This window comes from Cucumis melo, chromosome 5 (genome assembly GCF_025177605.1).
Source record: "Cucumis melo cultivar AY chromosome 5, USDA_Cmelo_AY_1.0, whole genome shotgun sequence".
NCBI classification, from domain to species: Eukaryota; Viridiplantae; Streptophyta; class Magnoliopsida; order Cucurbitales; family Cucurbitaceae; genus Cucumis; species Cucumis melo.
This window is the reverse complement of record NC_066861.1, coordinates 27,748,031-27,765,590: the sequence shown is the minus strand read 5'-3', so window position 1 is coordinate 27,765,590 and position 17,560 is coordinate 27,748,031. Positions and strand designations below refer to the sequence as shown.

At 33.2% G+C, this 17,560-nt stretch overlaps 1 protein-coding gene across 3 annotated transcripts; it reads right to left on the bottom strand.

Annotated features, from left to right (window-relative positions):
* Positions 1–1,017: 1,017 nt before the first annotated feature.
* Positions 1,018–15,511, bottom strand: LOC103495740 (uncharacterized). Of its 3 annotated transcripts, XM_008457387.3 has the most exons (15): positions 15,098–15,510; positions 14,417–14,647; positions 13,135–13,449; positions 12,677–12,784; positions 8,128–8,317; positions 7,040–7,302; positions 5,282–5,405; positions 4,409–4,485; positions 3,674–3,928; positions 3,515–3,591; positions 2,704–2,795; positions 1,915–1,997; positions 1,710–1,781; positions 1,376–1,501; positions 1,018–1,302 (listed from the first exon to the last, which is right to left on the bottom strand). In XM_008457387.3, exons 1-15 carry the CDS (start codon positions 15,230–15,232, stop codon positions 1,255–1,257), a joined length of 2,196 nt encoding a protein of 731 aa, XP_008455609.1. In that variant the 5' UTR covers positions 15,233–15,510; the 3' UTR covers positions 1,018–1,254. The 3 variants fall into 3 exon arrangements, with proteins under 3 accessions (XP_008455609.1, XP_050940737.1, XP_050940738.1); XM_051084780.1 differs by having other exon boundaries at positions 1,018–1,501; positions 15,098–15,511; XM_051084781.1 differs by lacking the exon at positions 15,098–15,510 and having other exon boundaries at positions 13,135–13,484; positions 14,417–14,566.
* Between the last annotated feature and the right edge of the window lie 2,049 nt (positions 15,512–17,560).

Here is a 17,560-nt window from a genome sequence, read left to right as displayed (position 1 = left end):
ATAGCAATAACAGTTTATAAAAATTATTAAAAGTGCATCGACCGAAATAAAATGAAACCCAAAATTTAAATGAGAGGTAGAATGATATTTTAAACTTACTTCATTATTCCATCTGCTAAAGTCAAACCAACTAGAAACAAACAATGAAAAGAGGTGAACCCGATCGTGGACAATTCACATGGCAAGACAACTCACTCGTAGACTCAAACCACGACTTCATTGCCTTGTCACGTCAAAGCCATGACTGGATATACGACTTAACCCTAATCATGAACCGCGTCCATAACTTCACTACCTTATTTCTCACAATAATTTTTCTCCTACCATATTTTGGAGACTACTCTTTAAAATAATATTATTTATTTAAAAAAAGTTAAATTGAATAGAGCAAATGTATAATAATAATAAAATAATAATTTAATCCCTAAATTTTGATTTTTAACTATTTAGGCGATGTTTTTCCAAAATGATAACAGATTGAAACAAAAGTGAAGATGGAAAACAAAAGTAAAATAATATCAAGCAATTTTTGTTATATCTTTATCTGTTGGTGAGAGGGAAAAAAATATATTTTACTTAAATTAATTTTTCTAGATGAGTAATAATCAAGCACTCGAATTCTCCACTAAAATATAGTCTAAAGTTTTATCAAAAATAGAAAAATTTGACAAACCATTTACATTTCATAAAACAAATCTACGAGGCAAAAGCGTAGATATTTTGTTAAATACTCCATTTTTAATATTTTTTTTATATAAATTTTATATATAGAAAGAGAAAAAGAAAAAACAAATCAGTTAAACATCAAAATAAAATGAACAAATTTTGTTGCATTAGATCATTTTTACATCAATTTTTATTGATCAACCTATCCCAATTCATGTAGAATTATTAAAAAAACATTTCAACACAATATAGTTTTACTGCATACTTGAGTAGATTATTAACTTTGTACGTCATTCCTAATCTCTTGTCACCGTGTTTTTTCATTCACTTCTAACAATCTCACAATCCAGATTAAAAATTCTATCAACTCAATATAGATCATTCCCATTACAACTCCATAGTCTATATAAGATAAATCAAATAAATTAGCGGATGAATTTGAACAAAATAAGATTTAAACTTTCACCAAAATTTTTCTTTCTATGATAGGACATGGACAATAGACAATCATAGAAGTTGATAGCAACATAGAACTTCCTCAGTCTGCCCCGTGCTCTTCGCTAATCTATAGATATTATTCAACTATTTCTATTCTTCTTCTTCCTCTTCCTCTTCCTCTGATGCAACTTTTAACCACTGAACCAAAGATATATATAAGTTACTCTATCTGAAAAACAAAACAAAAAATATAAAATAACAAGTTTCTTACTTCAATAAATTTCTCGGCCTGCTTGACAAAAAGCTTGTCCGAATCATCCGCTTCCTTTTTCTCGGCATCCCACTTCAGAATGGCCTCTTCTTGAATGATTTCTTGGTCATATAGATGCCACAAAATCTATGAAACGCAAAATGTGAAAATCATTCACCATAAAACCTCGAGGGAAAACATCATAAATTCACAAATACTGGTCTATCCTGAAAAACTTGCAACTTTTCATCCTCTAATATTATCTATCGTTCATAATTAATCTGAAAGAATAAGAAACTCATGCTTTCTAATGAACATCTAGAAAGTACATTCTCCAAGAAAACAATAAAATTACCTTAGTAAAATGTGGAGTGAATTCCTTGGCAGATTCCAGGCATATCTCTTCAAATTTTAATATCACTTCAATCTGCAGGGGATATAGGGCTTTGTTTAACTGCTTGCTACAACTTCGTAAAGCATAGGAAATATACTGGCTAGGTAGCAGTAGCATTAACTATAGTGGTTAAGTCAATCAGCTAAATGTGTTAAAGCCGCAATACCTCTTCATCCAAGTCAGTTAGGTAGTACTTCAAAAGTTTTTTCCATTTTGTAATTATACTTGTAGTATTTTTCAGCAGTTCACCTGAAAAGGATGGAGTTAGTTTGGCAGTTTTAGAAAAGAAAAAGAAAAAGGAACAAAGAGTACATGAAGAAAACAATATAATAATTATATCCTATAGTGAAAATCATAAATAACAATATTCACTTGTTTAAAATTAAAATAAGAGCATTAAAGGATTCTACAATATTAGCAGGATACTCAAATTTGGAGATCCAGACAGTAAGCTCTAATCCAAGGCAGACATCAGAGGCAGGGAGACTAATTGATGACATAATAAATTGCAAATTCATGATGATAAAATATTAACAGTTTACTCAAATCTCAACTCCTTGCATCATCACAACATTTACACGATTTACATGAATACAAAAGAGTTTGGTATCATGAGACTTTACTTATGGTAGCATTAAATTTCTCTCCGTTTATGGACCCACATCAAGATAACGGAAAAATTGATGAAATGTTAGAATAAATAATAAACAGAATGTCCCTAATGTGTATGTAACATTTATTATAAGCATTTAACCTTATTTAAAAGGGTAAAGTGATTATTTATTACTTCAAATACCTTTATGAATTTTTATAGCTTTTGCAAAAATAGAAATATTCATCCACGTCCACATTTTTATTGATATTTCTATCAACATTTTCACTAGATTGAGACCTCAGCATTTCCATTGACACTTCCATACCATAAAGGAAAGGAAAGGAAGATCATAGCACTTACCTGATGAACCACGTGAAGAATCTAAGGCAAAGTTCATCAGAGAATAAAATATTGCTCCTGCGCAATCTGAAGCCACCTTATTAAATGACAACCTGTCGCAAGAAAGTTAATTTGAGCAAGCAGCAAACCAAAACTGAGCCAAAGTTTTAAAGCATCTCAACTCTTTTGTACAGAAACAAAATGTTCTTAGTTAATTATAATGAAGAAAAACCAAAATTTTTAGGTTTGTATTCTCAAATCATTTCATCTCTAATAGACAATTTTAAGCGAACAAATGCCTGCCATAGCAAACACTATAGAAAAATAATAGCTATCATCCAGAAAGTATATTTTGGAAAAATAAGAAACAAATGCCCTCCAGAATGTCACTTACGTGTGCAAACCAAAAGTTCAAGAGACAAAATTAAGGAGTTCCTCCTCCATTAGTTTTTGTAAGAGAAAGACCGATTTTTATGGTTTGCTGGGTTGTGTATTTTATTGTAGGATACTTGGAGGAAAGAAAAAGAGTGTTTAGATGTGTGGAAAAGGACCCTAGAGAGATGTTTGGTTCTTGGTGAGGTTCCATGTTTCAAGACAATATCTTAGTTGATAATCCTTTGTTTTGAAGGTTTCTATCAGCTTCGTTTTTTGTATGTCTTAGTATTCTTTCATCTTTTTTAACAATGAAGACAGGTTTTTTTTTTTTGGTTAAAAAAATCAATAGAACAAAAAGTAAAACTAAAATTTGGGCAGCACAAACCAACGCAAATTAAAAATTCAAAAGTGAAAGGAAAAAAGATACGAAATCACTGGAATAATCATAATAGCATACCGCAATGAGTTTACTTCCAAAATTACATTGGCTACTTCAATATTTTCATGCACAGCCCTCAGAAACGTTGCTTCAACCTGTAAATAAAAATTAATAGAGGTTAAGCAAGCGAAGACTGTCCCTGCCACCAGATGTCAGAAAAACAAAACAGCATCTAACCTCTTTCTCAAAGTGGATGGAGTCATCTCTAGAGCTTTCATTATCATCACCATCTGAGATATATGAGTCAGACTTCAACTCCCCTGAAGGTGGTAAAACATTAGCATCTTGAGTTAACTCCACCTCGTCATCTGGTGCTTTATGCAGAACCTTCTCAAGTTTATCAGCAGGAATGGGTGCAACTGAATGCCTCCATTCTTCTTCGACACTTCCTTCACAAATTGACCAAACATAACCTAGACCTCCCTTCCCTAGCTGAGAACAACAGTAGAGAATGTCAGAGTCAATTGCCTGTGAAGTTTCCATTCTGATAGACTGATACTTAATAAAGTTGACAAAAATCTCTTTAACAAAAATGGTCAAGGATGATATTCAATAAAAAAAAAAAGTCAGAGGGCATTATCGAGTCAATAAAAATTCCTCCCATTCTTGATAACAAGGGATATAGAAGACAACAAGGATTTAAATGTATATACCTATTAAACAACGGTTAATACTATGGCAGCAAATATATAAACACCATAAACTACTGACAGCTGCTAAATTCAGGGGATATCTGAACCAAATATAAAGCATGAACCTTGAATTCATATCAAAAGGATTAGCTCATGCATAACTTCCCTAGCAAGAGACATCTACATTATTGATTGTAATCACCTAGTATTCTAAGCTCGCATTCCACATATCCTAACTATGCAAATTATGACTAGGTTAGAAGATCTGAAAAATGCCAACCTCAGATGCAGGCCAGCCTTGCATTTCCAGTGATTTGGACATCAGTGCACTATTTGACTTGTCTGTTGTATCTGCAACTGCATATGCCAAAGCCATGTAAGAAGTTGCTTCGTACTTTACACAAAGCACCTTAAAACTAAATGGTTTTGATTGAGTTCAAAAGGAGAAACGAGACAATTAGAAATATTAATTTGCCGTGACTGCCCAATCCATCGATCAATTTAAGAGTCTAAGAGCCAGCTTGGATGGAATGGAGAAAACATTGTTTTTCCAAAAACTCATTTTTATTTAATTTTTTTTTATAAAAATGGTTTAAAATACACTCAAGATTCTATTTTTAGTGGTTTTCAAACATCCTAGTTTTGCTAAAATGACTTATTTTTTAAATTAAACACTTGAGAATGTATTCCAAACACACCCTAAGTTGTTCACACAAGCATTCCACTCCAAACAATTTATCCATAGCAGAATAGTTTTCAAATGCTTTGAGAGACCACCAAGAACCAACAAAACGTTTGGTCAAATCATGATCATTTTCCCACAAAGAGCATTTTTATTAGAAATTCTATTGTTTCTCCCTCTTTATGCCCCAATCTGACAGAATTGATGGACATAAAGATCCTCGTCTCCTTATACTGAAGAAATGAAACAAAATCCCTTCTCACCCAAACCATTTCACCTTACCACTCACCCTCTCGTTTATTCCCAATCTCTTGCCAGCCAGAAAACCCCTGATGCCTCTCTCTCCTAGTCTTACTATCTCTTCTATAATTTCATTACTTTCAATGAAATCCTATCTTCAGGAAAAAATTGAAGTTCTTATAGTAAAATTTACTCTAAATGGAAAAAAAATTGCCTTAAGTAATTTATTACATTCTACAATGCCACTGCTATTATCTGCGTATTCCAGCTCCTCATCGCTATCTTGATTGGTTGGCTGCTCAAACAAAGATACCTTTGAATATGATGGAACAGTAAACTGATCCCCTACAACAACCTGTGTAACATCAAATTAAAAATGTCAGCAGAGCTACAATAAAAAACGATCAAGAGAAGTTAAGTTCATATGTTACGAGTAGAAAATAACCAGTATACATAAATCTGATCTTTCTTATTTTAATATTTAATTCAATATATTTATTCAAAAATAAAAACATAACTAACATCATATTTGCTCATAGTTGTAATAACAAGTCTGATCAATCCTAGCCATGTTTAAAATAATCAATTTTATGACCTAGAACCCAAACCTTATTTACCATGACAAGGAAAGTCCTTGGTTTTCTAGATTTGAGACAACTCAATTGAATGCATCCATGAGGAGCTCACTTTCCAACGTTTTTGCTGACTACTTCAGCCAAGATATTAGCTTGAATTGGCGTGCTTTCCTCTCCCCAGAGCACTAAGGTTGCTGTTTCAAATGGCTACTTCAACCTAGTTGAGTGTCTGAGTTGTATTGAATGAATTAAGTCCTCAATTGTTTTAGCTTTTCTTAGATATGATAATGGTGCTAAGGGGATGTCGACCTAGTTGAGATGTCCAGGTGCACATGTTGACTTCTTTAGTATCTCTCGTACAAATAGCATTAGTCTCATTTCATTATCTTAAAGAAGAGGATTGATTCTTGTTAAAAAAAATGGGTGAGGAAATAAACATTGCACGGGTTTAAACACAGGACTTCCGGGACTTCCTATTCTAATACCGTCTTAAATCACTAATTGACCCAAAAGTTTAACCTAATGGGTGAAAGTATATTTAATATTATATCAACACTCCAACATGAAATTCTTAAGTTAAACATTTTCCGCAATTATGTAGTGGACACCATCAAAGATTAGACCATCTTATGAAGTCAACTTCTGTTTTCAACATGAAACGAGACTTTTCATTGAAGAATAAAAGGACTAATGCTTAAAAGGTTCAAGAAAAAACAAAAATCTCTTTTGTAAGAGACTCAACTCTTATGCGCGTCGACTTATAGTTATAAAACTAAATAAGATTTTGAGTATAAATTGATTAGAACCATTATGGGTTGGCCTAGTGGTAAAAATGGAGACAGTCTCAATGACTAACTAAGAGGTCACGGGTTCGATCTATGGTGGCCACTTACCTAGAATTTAATTTCTTACGAGTTTCCTTAACACCCAAATATTGTAGAATTAGACAGATTGTCGTGTAAGATTAGTCGAGATGCACGTAAGTTAGTCAGGACACTTACAGATATTTTTGAAAAAGCATAAATTGATTAGACAAGTAATAAGAAGTTCAATATCCAAAATGTTTCTTTTTAAAAGAAACAACTCTTGCTAAGAAAAATTGAAGCCTAAAAGCCACGCCACAAGAAGGGTTCCAATGTGAAGCTAGTGAAATAAAACAAACACAAAAAGCACCCTTCTAGTTCTAAAAAGGGCATCAGAAGTTTGAAATAGATGGCACAATCCAGCATCATGGAAATCTGAGTATTAATCAGCTATAGGTCAATTATCAATCTAAGGGCCACCTTAGTCTTTAGTGCAAGTTACTTGACACTCACGAGGCCAATTCTATCAGATATTATAATTTTCTGTGCATGATTCATGAGTACTATAAATCAGTTCAACTGCATTAATAACCAAAAAGAAGGAACAATACCTTGAAAGACAAAATTACACCAGGTTCCAGTTCTGCTCCTGACTTTATAACAACTCCATCACATACAATAGCATGACTGAGTTTACAACCATCTTCAATGGTCACATTGTCCCATATATAAGAGCCTTCAATTTTAACATTTGATCCAATACTACAACCATGCCCAATAATTGAATTGGTAATTTTGGTGTTGTCACCAATTTTGCTGTTATCTCCAATAACAGTAAATGGACCAACCTGGGCAGAGCGTGCCTGCAGTATTTCTGAAGAAGAACCAACGTCAACGATCTTTCTAAAACACATGTAAATTCTTAATAACTGGAACATAAAAGGGAGTGCTACAACTCTGAAGAAGCTCCATAAAAACAATTGACCAAATTGAGAGTCATAAGCAAACCAAATGTCACCAACATGAAAATTGACCCAAATAAAATGAGAGTCAAATCTGGACATACTTGATACTACTACACATTAAATTGATGAAATCATACAATACAAATTCAAACTTCATGAACTTCTTTTGAGGGACGAATCAGAGAGACAAAGGCTGAATCTATAAACCTGTTCATACTTCACAAATCCTTTTGTAATACAGCTATTCTGTTGGCCAATTTGAATTGGAGGCCATTTCTTTGATTCCTCCTTTTTGGCCCAAGGCTGCTAGATTGTTCACCTTTTGTTGTTTTCAATATATCTTTTCTTGTTTCTCACTTAGAAGCATAAAAGGTAATAAAAAAAATCATATATTTATAACATGGCTCCTCCATAAAAAGAAACCAATGACGCATGAAGTAAGCTGGTGAAGAGAAGCTAAAATTGATCCATGGAACCATTTAATGAACAAACAATTATGTCATCGAATTCAAAAGATAAGTCGTTGACATTGCAAAAGATTATATTAAAAGCATCACAAAGCAACGCAACAAAGAAGAAAAATACAAGCTAATGAGCTTTTGAGCGTACAGGAAACATTATAATATCAGGGTTAATAAAATACTGGTCACCAAAATGAAGTTGAATAACATGAAGAAAAAAATCAACAAGCCTTGCCAAAATTTAATCTATATGATGAATTGTTTAATCATTACCTGATGCTCGATACATTCCCTGCCTTTCAAGTTTATAAGTAGAGTTCCCAAAGAATTTAACATCGGGTACCAGTGGATATGTCCACCTTTGTATTATGTCCTTACTAACGGTGTCATAGCTTCGATAGTTATCAATTCTTGCTGCATAGCTTGAGCAAATTTCATATGTGTAAATCTTGTAACCCATGATCTGAAAATCATTGTCCAAAATTATATTTGCAGTAAACATTTATAATACTAAATATTTTTTACAAGAAACCTAGATTTTATTCAGAAATATGAAATAAACCCACCAAAAGAAATCTCAACCCTAATTAATGTTCATAATTCTTTTTATAAGAAACAGAAAATGTATATTCATCAAAAAGCCAAAAGACCAACCCATGGGCAAAGGGTTGAGAGGAACCTCTGCAAGGAGCTAACGAAAAACTTTCCAATTGTTAATAACCATCAAAAAGCTATAATTACAAAAGAAATTGGTGTAGTTTGTGTGCCACCAGGAGGTTGTATGTTGAACAGAACCCCGAAAAGAATTTTAAAGAAACAGATGAACTTATCTCCAAAGATCCTACTATTTCTTTCTTCCAAGGACACCATAAAAGACAACAGGAAGCACTTCCCCAAATAATTTTCCCTTTACTATCAAAAAAAAAAACCATCTAGCCCATCGAGCATCCACTCATAAATCATTTTGGGAAGGCAACTTTCCACACCAAGATGCTAACCAAACAGACCGGCCCTTAGCAGCAAAACCACAATGCAAAAATAAATGATTTTGGGGACCAGTGCCCAGTTTTGGAGTTCTCTTTGGAGCTTGTCATGAGTGTTTAAGCTTCTATAAGAGAGAGACCACAGGGAGAACTTGACTTTTTTCTGGGAATTGTAAGTTTCCACTTTCATGATATAAACCAAATAAGAGAACTTTATTAATGTTTTAAAAGTTGTGAATACAAGAAGACAAATACTTTACTTATAGCAAACTAATCACAATCCAATTAATAAAAGAAACTAATCCTAATCCTAATTAATAAAAGCAACTACTCCAAATCCTAATAAATAAAAGATACTAATCCTGATCCTAATAGATGAAGGATTTGACCATAATACCCTATTCCTACTATATCATTCTATCCCTCCCAAAAGGGAAAGATGAAATTTAATGCACCCTCATAAAGCTGTAAAGGTGTAAGAAGGCGACTTTGGTAGTGAACTTACCAGAAGCATCAAATTCCCTTTTAAGAGATCCCAATTACAATGGACCACCCAAAAATTTAGGATTTGCATGACAGCCGCACTACTGATTTCTCTGTCTTGTAAAGGCAAGTCACAAGACTTCTCAATTTGAAGTCTCTCACCCTGATAGCTTTCTTTCTGGGATTTTTTTTTTTATAGAAACAACAACTTTCATTGAAAAAAATGAAAGAATACAAGGACATACAAATAAAAAAAACCCACCAAAACACCCCAACTAAAGGAAGAGGTTCCAACTGAGCAAAATGTTACAAAAGTTCTTCGAAATCAAAGCCCAAAGGAACACGTGAAATCTAACCAAAGACCAAACCTCACTGTAATCCCTTTCCCTACACAAAACACCCGACCATCCATCTCCCCCCCTAAACATCCCAAATTACCGCACACACCCCTGCAAGACACGAAGAAAACCAATTTCTATTTGAAGAGCAAATAAAAAGGAACTCCTTCATCGTTGCACCAACGCTCCTTTAGCCAGCAAAGCTAACACCAAAGAACACCACACAGTCCGCATATACCGGCACTCCCAAAAAAGATGATCAAGCTTTCCTCCACCTTCCGACAAAGCAAACAACAAAAAGGTCCCACAAGTGAAATCTACTTCCTAACAAACCTATCAATAGTGTCAACCCAACCAAGCAAGACTAGCCAAATAAAGAACCTAACTTCCTTACGAACCTTAACCCTCCAGATCCATCGAATATAAACTCCATAGGGAGGAGGGATCCAAATAACAAACTAAACAAGGATTTGACGTAAAACCCTGACTCGGGTTAGGACTCCAAACACAAACATCTCTCCTCTCTCTCTAAAACTGCACCCCTCAAGCAAAGAAAAAAAAGGGGTGACCTCCACCATTTTCTTATCGAAATCCAAAGGAAAAAGACACAAGATTCCTAGACCCTACCTGAAGATCTGATATCATACAGTTTATTGGAAGAGGATAAGTGATAAAGATGCGGAAGCAAAAGACAAAGGGAACTCTCCCCACCCACTAATCCTCCCAAGAATATGTATCATTACCATCCAAAGCAATGGGAGAATCGAGAGAAGGTCGGAAGCTCAAAACAGATATCCTTTCAAGGATTTCGGTGTATGCCTTTAACCCCTTTCTCCATCCATTGAAAAGGATGGGTATCATGCTTACTCACAATGATCCGATGCCATAGAAAATCAAGTTCAAGAGGAAAGTGTCAGAGCCACTTGGCCAACAAAGCTTTGTTCTGGATTCTCAAATTACTGATCTCTAAACCCCCCTAACTCACAGGGAGTTCCACCGCCTCCCAGCTAATCAAATGAGATCCAAATCCTTCGTCCACCCCTTCCCACAGAAAATCTCTCATATACTTTCTAATACTCTTGCACATCAAGCTAGGGGCCCAAAAAGGGATAAATAATATACAGGGATTCCGCTCAGAAAAAACCTAATCAGGGCTAATATGCCAGCTTTAGAAAAGAACCTTTTCTTCCATACCGTCCATCTTTTATGGATCTTCTCACAAATAGGATACCAGAAAAGTCAAAGCTCTATGGTTGCAACCCAAAGGAAGCATGAGGTAGGAAGAAGGGAAAGAACCAAACTCGTAATTAAACATCTTCGCCCACCTCTACAACTTGCCTTGATCACTATTAGGAATTAAGCAACGTATCTTTTTTAGGAATTAACTTGTACAATAATAAACATTAAGAATCCACACCACAATATTTATTGAATGTTCAATGCTTATAATTTATCAATTTGTTTTTTGAAGCACCAAGAAATGAAATGCATAAAGTTCCCGAGAATTGTAACAATTAATAAATATGACCCTTTTGAAGGGTAGGATTCCACCGACTCCCTTTATTTGATTCGTCAATTAGATCATTCTCTCTCTCCCTATATATGTGTGTCTGCGTGCACACACAAGTGTGAAGACTTTCTAGTATTATCTCTAAAAAGTTTTGAGAGGTCCACACCTCTCCCAAATGACCCTGCTCACCTCCTTTCTCTCACTCGGGGACGATCCTTTCAAGAAGGAGAAAAGAACTCCTTTGAATTAATTTTGTTTTGAGCTTCCTATTGGAGAACTACCACATAAGGAATCATATAGTTATCCAAGATGAAAAACTTCCTTTAATAGTTTTTTTAACTTTCAGTTCTTTTCATTATTTCTCCATATTAATGTTCTCCCCTCTTTCATCACTAAAGCTACAATTCTTTCTTATTCGATGGACAGGCTTTTTTATAAACTCCCTTGGATGGGAGCTTTCCCCTCTTTTTGAGTAATTTCATACCATCGAAAAAATTGTTACTTATATAAAAAAAAATAACAATAATAAAGCCTGATCATTCTTTTATAAGAAAAATAAAGTGATAAATGAAATCTTATTCAATCAAAGTTTGGGATGTGGGTAGGTTTAATGCCTCCCTGAGGACTTCATTCACTAAGCATTTTTGTAATTATGATCATGGTCGGGTTCTTTTGGATCAGAGGTCCTTTTTTGTAATTTGCATCGGGTTCCTCTCGTTCACACTTTTCTAAATAAGAGAATTTCATTAAAGCATGAAATTACAAGAAGGGAGGGGAAAAAGGCCCAAACCAAAGGATTACAAGAGACATCTCCATGGGTCAAAAGTGAGTCGATACTATAAGAGTTTTTGGAAAGGGAACATTTCATTGATAGAATGAAACAACGGGCAAAGCCCGGCACCAAAAGGTGATTAGAGAAAAATATGTCAATAAGAGACAAGATAAGAAAGACTTAAGCGCTTAAAAGGGCGCCTATTTTTACACCAGTACAACGCAATAGAAATAACCAAATCATGAAAGAGATCAAAACTAGAAAAATGGTTTTGAAAAAAACGCTTGTCTTGCTCGCCCCAAAGAAGCCAAAAGAAAGCCCGAATAATTGCCAACCAAAGGATCTTCCAAGTCAAAACTATAAGAGTTGAAATGCTTAGACAATATACACCAAGAGATTACAATAAAAAAAAAACATGTGGTCAAGGAAGACATCAAAGTGTTGAGCTTTGTTGTTGAAGAGGCGATTGTTACGCTCAAGCCAAATAGACTGAAGAAAAGCTCTAATAATTTGCTTCCACAGGATTCCCTTTCTAGCCTTGAATGGGTGAATTCACACTTGTTTTTTATGCCCTTTTATTCTTTCATTTTTCTCAACCAAAAAACAAAAAGGGACTTATCAAAAGAAAAATAACAAAAAAAAAAACTAGCAATGAAAAAAAAGAAGCTAAATTTACAAAAACTAAAATTTGTGTTTAAAAAAAAAAGGTAAGAGGTCCATATTAAGGAATACATACATCATCTAAAAGCAAGCCCTTGACAAAATGACGACGTAGATGTTGGTAGTCAAAATTGTCAGTAAACAGGCTGAGTACTTCTGGGGAGCAGATATCTATATAACAGTCCTGCATAACATGAAATGTGAAAGATATATCTGAGGACATATCACATGTTTATAAATAACATACATGCGCGTGAGTGTGTATGCTTTAGACCCTTCCAAAACTCTCACTGGATAGGAGACCCAGTTGCAAAACTTTGATGCAAAATGCAACAAAAATCCCACCAACAAAAGACTAATTGAAAATTTTGTAAAATTCCCCATCCCTAGCTCATGTTTCGACCACTTGTCCTCTTCGTGTTAAATTTTTTTTACCAATGAAACTTGCTTCTTATCATGAATATTATAACTCAAGATGTAACATTAACACTGAAAATAAATGAGATAAAGCACTTATAGGTTAAATTAAATAACCTGCATGTCGTTATGAAGTGATATGGAAGAATTATCCATTATCAATGACTTGTCAAGATGTATAATTCCTTTTGCATAGTCAACTTTGTCCTCATAGTACACGAGCTGCTTGGTATTGTGATCAATTGCCATGAATAGTTCATCAGTGCCAAGCCGAGATTGGTGTGTGATAGGAGAAGGCTTTGACCTTTTGACAACCATTGTCATTACGGCATTACTATCTTTCTTCTTTCTCTCTTTATGTTCTTGAAGAGCTTGTGTAAGTGACATGTTGCTTATTGTGTCTCCAGTGATAAGTACAAAATCACCATGTATCTTCAAAATGCGAAATTAGAGGTATTATAAGACACCTGAGTGAAACAACCGACAGAAACTGGATGACACAATGAATCATTCGCAAAAGTTATGAAACTGCAAAATCACTCATTATGGCAGTTCTTTTGGCAAACACTGCAAGAAAATTAATAGTGTGGTAAATGAAATAGTGACTGTAGAAAGTTGGTTTTTGTCTTTACAAAATGTCATCTTGATAATCTTCACCACATTTCCTTTTATTTTTTGGGTAGGAGGGTGGGTAGGGGGAAAGAATTGTTTCAGTTATGAAGAAAAGATAATAAATACAAGAAATTAACAGGCTACAAAATATAAGAAACTAAAAGACAAGACAAAAGGGAAAATAAAGCGAAAAAAAAAAAAAAAAGAGTGAACCACGATATGCACATCACTTTTAATATTGTATTGCATTAAATGTGCCAATGCATGAACATCCTTTTTTATGAGAAAAACACTGATATGTAACAAGACAGCAGTGCTGACAAAAATAAAGTTAAAAAAACAAATGCACAAAAATTTGAACCATGGATCAGTTAATTAAACTTCAAGTTGGAGTCATATGCAGAACAAACTCAAACTGAATGAACCACTTCTCGTGATACAGATATCTAAGGAAAGATACAATAATCAAAATAGCTCAGTGGGCAAGATCTCAAGTGTTGCAATCGTTCCTTGTTCTTAACTAATAAGATGAGTATATCAAGTTATAGAAAACCAAATTAACAAGTGTGGATTTGAGTTGGTAGAAAATATATAAAAGTGTTTATTCTGGAAATGTATCAAAAGCTCAAAATCCATATCCATGAATTTATAAATGTGTGTCTACATTTGAATTTGGGAATGGATAATCCATCAATAGCTCAAAATCCATTTCATGTGCCAGAATTTAGTTCTTATAGATAATGCTGGTATTAAAATAAGTCCCATATAACAGTAGAGACATGCGTACCACATTTCTTTCATAGATCAGACGAAGGGCATCTCCAGCACTAATGGAGTTGTGCGACTCTATAGTTCTGACTGCAAAGTCTGGTAGGGATACCCACTCAGAGTTCTCTAAATAATCAATTACTTGCTTCGAGTTAGCACAGCAAAATACAAACACCTCTTCAACACCAGCCGATTCAAGCCAGGATAAGGTATAATTAATCATCGGGACATTTACCAGCGGCAACAATACCTTTAGACATAAAAAAAAATAATAAATTAACAAATGGAACGAAAAGCATCGTGCAACTTTCAATGCTTCAAAAAGTTTCTAGCTTATTTAAAGCCTTCATACATGATCTTCTATCCAACCACCTTACTGCAAATTGCTTCTAAAATATGAAGCAGGACAATACAGTGGATAATGAGCAAAGCAATTCTTCTACTTTTTAAGTTTTAAGTTGTGTCAACCGCTTAAAAAACTTGTACAGCAAGTAAATATACAGCTAAGTGACAATTTCAATTGCATTTAACTTTTATTGCCAATACGAAGCTCAAAACAGGGGTATTTTTAAACACCCCCGAATAAAGGGCCATACTTTTCACAACTAAGATCAAACTATTAGCCCAATTATGAACACATAGTAAGAAATGCATATCAAATATGATTCCAAATAAACACTTCCGGTTTTCAGGAATATACCTTGGGGCGTTCAAGCGTTATGGGGCGAAACTTAGTGGTAAAGCTATCGGCAAGAAGAACAGCCTGCAATGAAACTCGTGCCAGCTCCTCATGGTCGTCGGAAACCCGCGATGCTCCCTTTCTCTGAGCACCCATTCCTTCTTTATTTTCTTGAAGCAGGAAAAAAAAAACTATGCAATAAGTTGATGTGCAGAGCAATAGCAGTGCGATAATCAGCAGTTTCGAATGGCAGGTTCAACAGAATTGCCACCCAATTTGATGAAGGGAAAAAAAAACCCTAATTAAAATCTCCAGGAACGAATATGGAGGGCAAAAGTAAGAGAATCTTGGTGTTTCCCCCCTTTTGTGGGCTGGGTGTCAGCTCTCAGACTTGCACAGACCTTCAAGATGGTATCAAATGGCGTCTTCTCACAATAAAATAAATTAAATTAAATAGAAAAATAAATAATGAGCAAAATATATTTACAAAATAGGAATTTATTTAAAATAATTTTTCAAAGATAAAATAAGAATATAATATCGATTGAGGAAAATGTTAAAAGTGACAAATTCTTTTCTTTTTCCAATATGGTTCGGAATTTTGAAATTTGCTGGTCGAATCTTGGTCTCTTTATTTTTAATAAATTTTAATCTTAATCTTAAAAATATATTCATATATTATATTTGTTAGGGAAATTGTCGAAAACCATAAATTTGATAAAATATTTATAAAATACAGTAAAATTTTAGATTTTATCAATAATAGATATTATTAATACACGTTTATATGCTTTTATTAATAACAATAATAGACACTGATAGAAAATTATAAGCGTCTATCGTTTGTAGAATAAAAGATTTCAATGTATTTTATAAGTATTTTATGTTATTTTATTATAATCGAAGATTATGGAATTTTATTATTATTATTCAACCAATTTTAGCAATATTTAATTTGAAGAGATAAATATAAAATTTATTAAAAAGTAAAATTAAACAAATTTTAAAGTATATAAATGAAATGATATTTTAATTTTTTAACTACGCGTGTATTTTTTATATTTCATGAGTATTGAGTTAGCTTAAACGAATTTTGACTAATTTTACAAGGCAATATACTATGATTTTTGGTGTCCATAAATTTAGTAGAATGTTTAAAGGAGATAAGTGCTGTGGTGTGGAGATTTACCTTGAAATTTTAGTTTTTATGTAAAATCATCTCTCAACTTCAAAATAATTAATAGATTCATTGACTTTTCATTTTGAGTGATAGACTAAATCTTTGCTATTGGAGTAAATATATATACATAAGTCACTTGAGATAAGACACTTTCATTGGTATTGTTTTGCTTATTCCATCAAGGATAAAGCGCAGTTGAAAATAATTATTCAATTTTCATTTTCTAGCTACATACACATGCAACAAAGTTTGAATTTAACTATTACTCCATTAAAAACACAAATTTTTTGCTCAATTATGTATGTGAACAAGAGAGAAAAACTGTGAACATGTCAAATCAAGCTTATCTCGATTGACATATAATATATGTAAGAGTCATCTAGACCTTTGTTTTTTGTTTCAGTCTCCAAACTACTAATATTCTATTTGATAATGTGATTTGACTTCTTGCTTCAACTCCACTAAGGATATCGAGCTACGGGTGGTCCATTGCAGGATCTCTTGCAGTTGAGGTTGAGAAAGTAGCTTTTGTCGAGAAAAGCGGTGTTATCACACTTATATTTACAATATCATATATGAAGAAATATGTCATATAAATAAGTTAATATGAATATAAACAATATTTGGTGGATTTTAGAGAGTTATTCAGATGGGGAAAGATGTCAAAAAGGTGGTTTTTCCTCGAGTTAGAGGTCAAATGGTTGAAGAAGAAAGAGGCAAAATTCAAAATGCTTGTAGTTTGATAATTTCATTACTCTTGTTAAAAAAAACGCCAACAATATTAGTTATAGAAACAAACGTAGAGCGATGATTATTTATTATATAATATTACATATGTATAGTACTTTATGAAAAAAAATTAATTATACACACACGTACATCTATTTGTTCTAAGCATAAAATGATAATGTTATGTTTTTACGTGTTAAATTTTTATCGATATGTCAATATTTTTCTTAACATCTTTCATATTTCCATGAGTTTGATATCGAGATAAACGTGTATCGATATTTTCATTTCACCGGTAGAAAAACTCATCAATCAAACAAACAAAATAAGTATCAAAATACCATTGATATAAATAATGAACACATATTTATTTAATATTTTTTTTCGATATTTTGCTTCTATAATTCATTTAATATCAACCTCGTATCCTTATTCATAAGAAAATTACTTAAAATTAAATACATTTTTCGCGATAATTATATTTTAAAGGAAGAACAAGAGAAGTAGAGAAGTAGAAAAAGAGATTATACATTAGAAAAATGGAAAAACAAAATTTAAATAATAATATGAAAATT